The sequence below is a fragment of the Sparus aurata genome, chromosome 8 (genome assembly GCF_900880675.1).
Source record: "Sparus aurata chromosome 8, fSpaAur1.1, whole genome shotgun sequence".
NCBI lineage: Eukaryota > Metazoa > Chordata > Actinopteri > Spariformes > Sparidae > Sparus > Sparus aurata.
The window spans coordinates 36,551,708-36,559,979 of NC_044194.1; the positions used below are offsets into that span (position 1 = coordinate 36,551,708).

Genomic DNA, 8,272 nt, shown 5'->3' on the forward strand with positions numbered 1-8,272 from the left:
AAGGCGGCGCAGCAGCAGGGAGTCGATTGTTAACTTGCCTCTCTATGTTGGTTGCGAGACCAGCAGAGATCTGGTTTGTCTGTTGTCCTGCCTTGTATAACAAAGAAAGTAACTCATAACCCGGCGAAAAAGGAAGAAACTGACCCATTGACACAACGGAGACAAACACGGGATCTTTTCAGTTACTATATTTTTCGTAACTATACTCTCCCAGAAGTTAAAAAAAAAACAAACCCAAAACAAAACAAAAACTGGACGACGCGTTTGTCCGCAAAATGTTGAGCGGTTAGTAATCTGTTGTAGTTGTTCACCGATAGCTGCGCAGACGCTTGTTTTAAGGTTCGTCACTGCAGGGACACGAAGGAAGGAAGCAGCTGAAACGGACACAAAGCGGACAGGCTCAGTTGGGTCAATGGAACCTCAGTTGATGTGCTGTGAGGGAAACAGGCCTGCCATCCGGAGGGCCTACCGGGACTCCAACCTGTTGACTGACCGGGTCCTGCACGCTCTGCTGCGTGCAGAGGACAAGTATCTACCCGCTTCCAACTACTTCAAATGCGTCCAGCGAGAAATAGCTCCCTACATGAGGAGGATAGTGGCTACCTGGATGCTGGAGGTGAGTTAATGCCACGACATTACATGTTCTACGAAGAGAATCGCGTTTATAGAGCTGGTGTTAGAAGCTGTGATCGTGTGTAAAGTCATGGTCTTGGTCCAGTGTTGTCTTTTTGTGAGGAATTTGGAGCCAATGGTGAATCCAGCATAGATACAACCAATGTGACTTGGCTATCAAATCTCAACTTCAGGAACAGATAGAGCATGCTCACTAGCGCCATTGTTGATTTTGTGGAAGAGCGTCCATGCATTTATTTTTTAAAAGGTGAACAAAATCCATGCCGAGTCGAAGTTGTAGCCCGTTAAACACGTAGTGCTCAGATAAATGACATATTATGCAAATTTGCCCATAAACGAGCAGCACTTTCGGTTAATTTTTTTCAATCAAGTTTGGATTTATGTCGTCAATGGAGAATCGTACTATCAACCGCAATCACATTGTTTGACTAGTGGCATGATAATGTAGGTTTGTGTTGCAGTTTAGGCTAAACTATCGCCACCTTGTGTAACACGGTAATCCGATGCAGTGTATGGCGTTAAAAAAAGTCAGCTACCCATGATTTACTCATCCGCGACGCGCCGTTTTCTTAAAATAAACTGTTTAAATGCACGTTAACTTAAGTGTTAAAGATAAAAGTTGAGGTCCAGAGGTTATATAAACAACTATATGGAGTAGATAAAGTAAAATAACATAATAATAATAATAATAATACTTGTAGACAATGTGAAACTGCAGCGAGCTCCCAGTGTGTGCGGACCACGCGCTGCCTTTGTGTTGGGGGCTCTGTTCAGCCTCCATGTCTCTCTGTACACCTACCGGCGACATTTCTTCAACTTTTTAGAATGCATTAACGCAGACACCTAATGTAACTCGGATGTAATCACAAAACCACAAATCTGAGGGCGACTATTCATGTTGCTTTTTATTACTGAAAAATAAATATATCTTAATTCACCCTCAGGTTAGTCTATATCTACTAAAAATACATCTAGAGCTACAGCTGGATTTAGATAGAACTATGTCCAGTTTGTCACATCACCTGTTCTTAGAGGTTTTCAGTTTATATGAAACTCAGAAAAGGAAAATATTCCCACACGAATGAAGCTGCAACCACTGCTGTTTGGTTTTAGTTTTTAACTGACTCTACATTATTAATAATGTTCTGGCAATCAGTGAAATTGTCTCTTACTGACATTTTTCAATTAATTTGTTACATATCTCATTGCCATGAAATAGATGACCAATTCTGCCATATTTTGACCAGTTGACATCACTGCAGGTTCTGCGGACATCATACTGAGTGCTTGAGTCATGATCAAAACTGTAGCAAACCACAGAACTACTAATGCATTTTCAGATTCCACAAACTTTCTTGGTCAGTTCTTTACACCTGCTGAAATTGCTGGCAGTGCTCGCCTCCTCAAAATCTAAAATGTTTATAGTTCATTCATTTGCAACATTTTAAGGTCCAAAACTGGACCTTAAAACCAATGTACCTGATGGTAGTAACAGTGAATTTCATAGTGGCATTGATGAAGAACCAGTATTTAATGGCACACTTGTTGTCTGGTTTGTGTGTGCAGGTGTGTGAGGAGCAGAAGTGTGAGGAGGAGGTTTTCCCTCTGGCAATGAACTACATGGACCGCTTCCTGTCAGTAGAACCCACAAAGAAGAACCACCTGCAGTTACTGGGAGCTGCCTGCATGTTCCTTGCATCCAAACTGAAGGAGACAATCCCACTCACTGCCGAGAAACTCTGTATCTACACAGACAACTCTGTCAGACCGACTCAGCTGCTGGTATGTCATTCAACAGTGACCACTACATTGAAACACTTGGTGGGGGCAATATAAACAAGATCATAAATATGAAACATCTTAGCTGGAGTAGCATATCCAGCCTGCCTGTCTGTCTGTCTGAACACAGTTGTTCAGATCAGAGTGTCTAAGCAGCATGTTGACAGATTGCCATAGACTTAATGGTCCCTCGGTGATGATGCCTAGTTGATTTGGTAACCTCCTGACCTTTTCCTGTAAGCCCGACTGCAAGGTGAAAATGTCCCACTTACCTACATTTTCTCCAGTATCACCCCAAAGCCTAACATTCCCATAAGTAGACAAAAAACACCCATCACCATCTTTTGTTAATCCCTACATCTGTCTCTTTGGATCACTGTTGAACCTGTCTTTCTGTTCCACACTCTGTTCTCATCCACTCACAGCAAATGGAACTTCTGGTTTTGAACAAGCTGAAGTGGGACCTGGCTTCAGTAACCCCTCTAGACTTCATTGACCACTTCCTGTCTCAGCTGCCCATCAGGAGAGAGAACAGACCCATACTGAGGAAGCATGCTCAGACCTTTGTGGCACTGTGTGCGACAGGTATGCATGGGCCTATGTTATATACATGACTGTATTTTCATAAATTCCTTTTTTAGATTTGCACACTCATGTAGGTGCACGCCAATTGTAGGTGATACGTGTATTCAGGAGCGTTAGTAAGGACAGTGATTATTTCTGATGTGGTGCTGAAACCGTTGCCTGAACAGAGACGAATTTTGTCTAAAAACTGCAAAAAACAGCCTAACTCTATTCTCGCTGTTCATTCTATTTTTGCAAATATTGTAAAACAATAAATCCTAGATCGGTATTCTTGTTTCAAAGCTCAGTGTAGGTAATTGTAATTTGCCTGTTTGCTCAAACCCTAATTATGTTCACTGAATAATTAAGTAATTGCAATTTTACATTAATTTAGTCTAATGGATTAATTAGAAACGGCGAAGACTATTGAAAATAGAATGTCCGTTTAGTTAAACTGAATGTCCATTAATTTAGCATTTTTGCAACAAATCTATAACAAAACCTGAAAAATGCACCTGTGGAATACTGTGAATTGGCAACTCTCTTCTCCTTTGGCTTTTACTCGCTGCCATCTTGAAATCAAATCAAATTTGAGCCAGATACCCACTCACTCTGGGTACATTAATTAAAGGTCTCACTTAGTTTCTTAATGTGTGTTTGTCTGAATGTGGACACGGAGTCTTTTGAGAGCTCAGCTCTGTCAGAAAGACTTGATATTGTTAGCCCACAGTATCCGCCCCAAATAGAACTGGGCTGACAAGCCTTTTAGCTATGATGTTGGAACTAATTCATCACCCTGGCATAAAAGTTGAACCAGGCTTAACATTCCGCATTGAGATTTAATCCAGCATGAGACTGTATGTTAGCCAATCAAATACATGCAAGTCCACATTCCTGCTAGATGACTTTATAATAGTAGTGCAGTGCCCGTACCTGTCCGATTGCTAGGTCTCGGGTTTTGCTGCTTGTAGCTTTCTTGAGGACCGCTCATCCAAATCACTTGGATATCTGATAACTCACAAAATGTTTTAATTCTTATTTCAAAAGATGGTCTATATGGTGGAGTCATATAATCACCATTATTCGTTTGCAACTAAAGCCTTGTTGTCAAATTTGAAATAATTTATTAACGATATAAATGTAAAAATAACTAGTTTCACTGTCAATTGGAAACTAACTGTGAATAAAAAGTCAGAGGGTACCTGCCATCTAGTGACTCTTTTTCTGTAACTGCGGTGTGCACATTTCACAGCAGATGTCATTCAAGTTTATAACTGACATTACTATGTATCCTAAAGTGGGGCACAAGCCCAAATCAAAAGTCAACACTACAGAGCGATTATATTGTGTTCCCTCTGTAGTATTTATCCATGCTAAATAACACGTCCTGCTACTGATCCGTTCTACTCTGCTTATGATCTTCGGTCATGTATCTGCACCACAGCAGGTTAAACATGCCAGTCCTACAGTGACCGTAGGCTTCCACAGATGTGTTTTAATCTGCTGCACATAGTCAAAGTGAGTGCATACACATGACACATTACTTTACACTCCACATTGATTTCTGTCATAGTCTGATCAACAGTTCATGTGATTCGACCCTGCAACATTTTTTTTTCTAAAGTTGACCCCATCCCAACTTATTCGGCATGCACTGTCGCAGCCAGAATGGACTACCCTCATTGAAATGAATAGGAAAACCTACAAACTTACTACGCTGGATCCAATGTGAATCCACTCGTCATGCTACAACATGCTGTCTTTTTAACCCTCTTGGCAAGCGTGCCAAATGTGACACTGGGGGCGTATCTGAATCCTCAATTCCACCTTTGATATCAAAGGTCGAGATCGTAACATTATTTCAATTGATATCCAACGTACAGTGGAGATTGTGACACCCCTAGAGGAAACTGTGTGCTCCAGCTGAGTTTGGGTTGTTTGTGTCAGTCATTATAATAGGCTGCAGGTTCTGGTGTCTGCTCTGCAAGTGAAATAAAATACCAAAAGAAAACAAGACATTTTGTGATTTAACCATCTGAACCACTGATGATTGTGATATGTTACCTCTCCAGAGCCGCAGCTCTGTACAGCAGTTGGTAGACCTCTGGTTTTATGCTATTGTAGTTTAGCCTGGCTTGTAGCTGCAAACTCTGTTTTGCTGTCAGCCGTTTCGGGAGTCATGTTAAATTACTGCTGTTGAGAACCCAATGTTTCCTCATTTGTGGCACAGAGCAGTGGATCCTTGTTTATTCAGAATGTATCAGTATTGAACGCATTGCACCACTACAATTTGACACTGCACCTCCGTAGTTCCGCAGCAATAAACCTGCAGAGTATGAAGTAGATTTGCTAAATGTTTCCTCAGAAATGCGCCCCACAGACGGATAGAGAGAGAGATTCCTTGTTTCCTTGTAAGATGAACACCTTACGTCTGCTGTTTATCTGTACTGTTTGTTGCAATTAAAAATATAATAGCTGTGATAACTTTTAACAGTTAATACTTTAAAAAACAATCTATTGCTCATCCTGAACAAAGCAAAGCAAAAGTGAAGTTGTGGTTGTGTAGTTCATGCCTCAGTGTTGCCTTAAACAGCCCCCTGCAGTACTTTCAAACAGCACTGTTAAACATCTCCGACAATGAAGGTTTGAATTCTAAATGTTTGTTTTTATTTTGTTCTTCTTACCATCGTCAGCCGCTGAAAAGTCATCATATCAACTTTAAATTCCATTATGATCTTCCACAGATGTTAAATTCATAGCTAGCCCTCCGTCCATGGTAGCAGCAGGCAGCATGGTGGCAGCAGTGGAGGGCTTACAGATGAGAATGGTGGGCAATGCCATGATGTCTCAGAAACTGACAGAGCAGCTGGCACAGACCATCAAGAGTGACCCGGTGGGTACATCTGTCCATGACATGCTGAGTCCAGGTTACATTCACCCAAGAACTGGGACTGTCTTTGATTTTCAAATGTACCTAATCTCTTACTCTTCAGGACTGTCTCAGAGCGTGTCAGGAACAAATCGAGTCGCTGCTGGAAACCAGTCTCAGACAGGCACAACAACAGCAACACTCAGTTACCATGGAAGTTAAGAACATCAGTGAGGGGCAGGACCTCTCAACGACACCCACAGATGTCCGGGACGTAAACATCTGATTGAGGACTGCCAATCATGATACTGGATGAGAAAAGAGAAGCGGGTTGAACGGATGAAGTCATTTTTGACACACGCATACAAAGACGTATGGCTTTGTTTTACATAATGAAATGTGTGTTTTAGAGTGCTCAGAAGTGACTGAACTCTGTGTATCACAACTGTGAATATGATTCCAGTTTGAACTGTTGCAGGGACCAAAAGGAGATGCTGACTAGACACAATCATATCCAGGACATTGTCAAATTTAAGACTGGAATTCAACAGCCACTGAAGAAATGGTTGATGCACTAATGTGTGTTAGTGCGGCGTTTTACCTGTGGGTAACAGCGGTATGCGCCTACCAAGGTGTTGTTTGAAGACCTAATAGGCCTCCTCACAAATTCTAACTGTCTGGCCTCAGAGACTGATGGGGATTGGTGCATAAATTCATTCCTGGGCCTGTATTCATCAAACATTTAGGAATTACACTAAGAATACTCCGGCTTGGGAGTAAAAACGTTCTTTGCTACAATTAAGCTTTAAGACAGATTTGTTAATTCACTAATACTGACAATGAAGTGTTAAAGCAAGCAGCTCACTGGCTCAAGTGATCAGATGTACGTCAGTTGGAAGTAGTCACTTAAAACAAGTGTTCTCTGGATTGTACATTTTGCTTGTCATTACATATTATACATATTACTTATTGCATTAAACATTTTGCAGACATCAAAGACCCTTACAAGCTACTCTTAAAGGACCTTTTTGAGACCTTTTAATTTCAAAGCATTTGAAATATGAAACATTCAAATTTAGGAATTAAGGTGAAGGATTGTATTTATCTTTCGCTTTTAGTGATTTGATTAATGCAGGCCCTGGCTCATGTAGTAATAAAATGGTATGAACCAGGAGTAAAGTTGTGTGATATAGTTTACATTATGAGCGACAATGTTTTGCTTCAAGACATTATGGACATCTTGCAGAAAATTAACAATGGTATCCATGAGACCTCATCTGTTACCTTTTGAGGTTGAATTTGGATGCAAAAAGCACACATGGTTGTGTGGTATTGACTGATAAAATATACGTATTAGTTTTTGGAAACCATTATAAGTTCTAATCACTTAGCACGAAGTGTAGGGTGTTATATATCCAAACTGAAACCTTTGTTCTAATGTGATGCAATGTAGTGCACAGTTTCTGCCACAAGAGGGAAGTCATTCAGTGGGATGCAGTGACTGCCAAAGATCAGTTTTGGATTTGTCAGTTAGACATTGAACCCCAGCACTGTCTGATCAAAAGCACCAGTCTTTGACATGAATTTCATCAACCGTGTTGCAACACGTCATATTTCCTGTGTGCATTCGAAACAAAAAATCAGTAACTGTTGAAAGTGGGAAGGCTGAATCCAAATTTTGTTCAAAGTTGTTCAGACAGGACAAAAAGAACTTGAAACCTTTTTTTTCAACACCACATACAGAAGGTCTTTCTGTTCCTTAAAAAAGTGATGAAGCTGTACTAATTTTGTGAGGTAGGATGAAGTATACAGCTTTATTTTGCTTCTGATATTTATTATTTATCATTTTATTTTTTACAGGAACTTTACAGCTAAAATTTACTGTATTCTAAAGAGGAAGGTATGTCAAAGAGTGCTTTTCTGGATTGTGCTGCTCACAGCCATGTTGTTGTAGGCTACCTACACAGTGGTATGAATGCTTTTTTTGTATAAGCAACTGCCCTCCAACATAAGCATGAATCAGGTGCCCTCTGTTGGGGCTGCTTTTGTTTTAGGACAGAGCCTAAATATGAATTAAAGTAAAATTGATGTGACTCCTAAAGCCTATTGGTAATGTTTGATTTTCTTGCTTAATTTCTGCGTCATGTGAGCACTGACTCTCATCCTACAGGTATGGCTACAAAGAGAGCTGAAGTGATCCCGAAACTTCCCAGGTCTTGTTCTAGAAGGAAGAAACTGTCATTCAAAGCCCTGTTGACATTTTTATCAATGCTACTAACTGACATTATAGTTTTGGAATGGAGCCTTTCTCAACAGAATGTTGTCTAGCTTGTTTCATGTGTTTGGACAATAGTTGTTTTTTTTCTAAATGAATGACTATTCAACATTTTGGCTTTTACTGACCAAGAAAGGAGCATTGCCCGAAGT

The 8,272-nt window shown here is 40.5% G+C and overlaps 1 protein-coding gene across 1 annotated transcript; it reads left to right on the forward strand.

Annotated features, from left to right (window-relative positions):
* The first annotated feature begins 412 nt into the window (after positions 1–412).
* On the forward strand, positions 413–7,946 carry LOC115587263 (G1/S-specific cyclin-D1-like). Its single transcript, XM_030426998.1, has 5 exons — positions 413–616; positions 2,200–2,415; positions 2,838–2,997; positions 5,721–5,869; positions 5,970–7,946. The coding sequence occupies exons 1-5, from the start codon at positions 413–415 to the stop codon at positions 6,129–6,131; spliced, it is 891 nt and encodes a 296-aa protein (XP_030282858.1). The 3' UTR covers positions 6,132–7,946.
* The last annotated feature ends 326 nt before the right edge of the window (positions 7,947–8,272 follow it).

Bases quoted from the DNA above. Each gene is read 5' to 3' on its own strand.
- LOC115587263 (XM_030426998.1), top strand. From the start codon at position 413: ATGGAACCTCAGTTGATGTGCTGTGAGGGAAACAGGCCTGCCATCCGG. The intron at 617-2,199 runs GTGAGTTAATGC...TTGTGTGTGCAG, and splicing joins TGGCTACCTGGATGCTGGAG to GTGTGTGAGGAGCAGAAGTG. The intron at 2,416-2,837 runs GTATGTCATTCA...ATCCACTCACAG, and splicing joins TCAGACCGACTCAGCTGCTG to CAAATGGAACTTCTGGTTTT.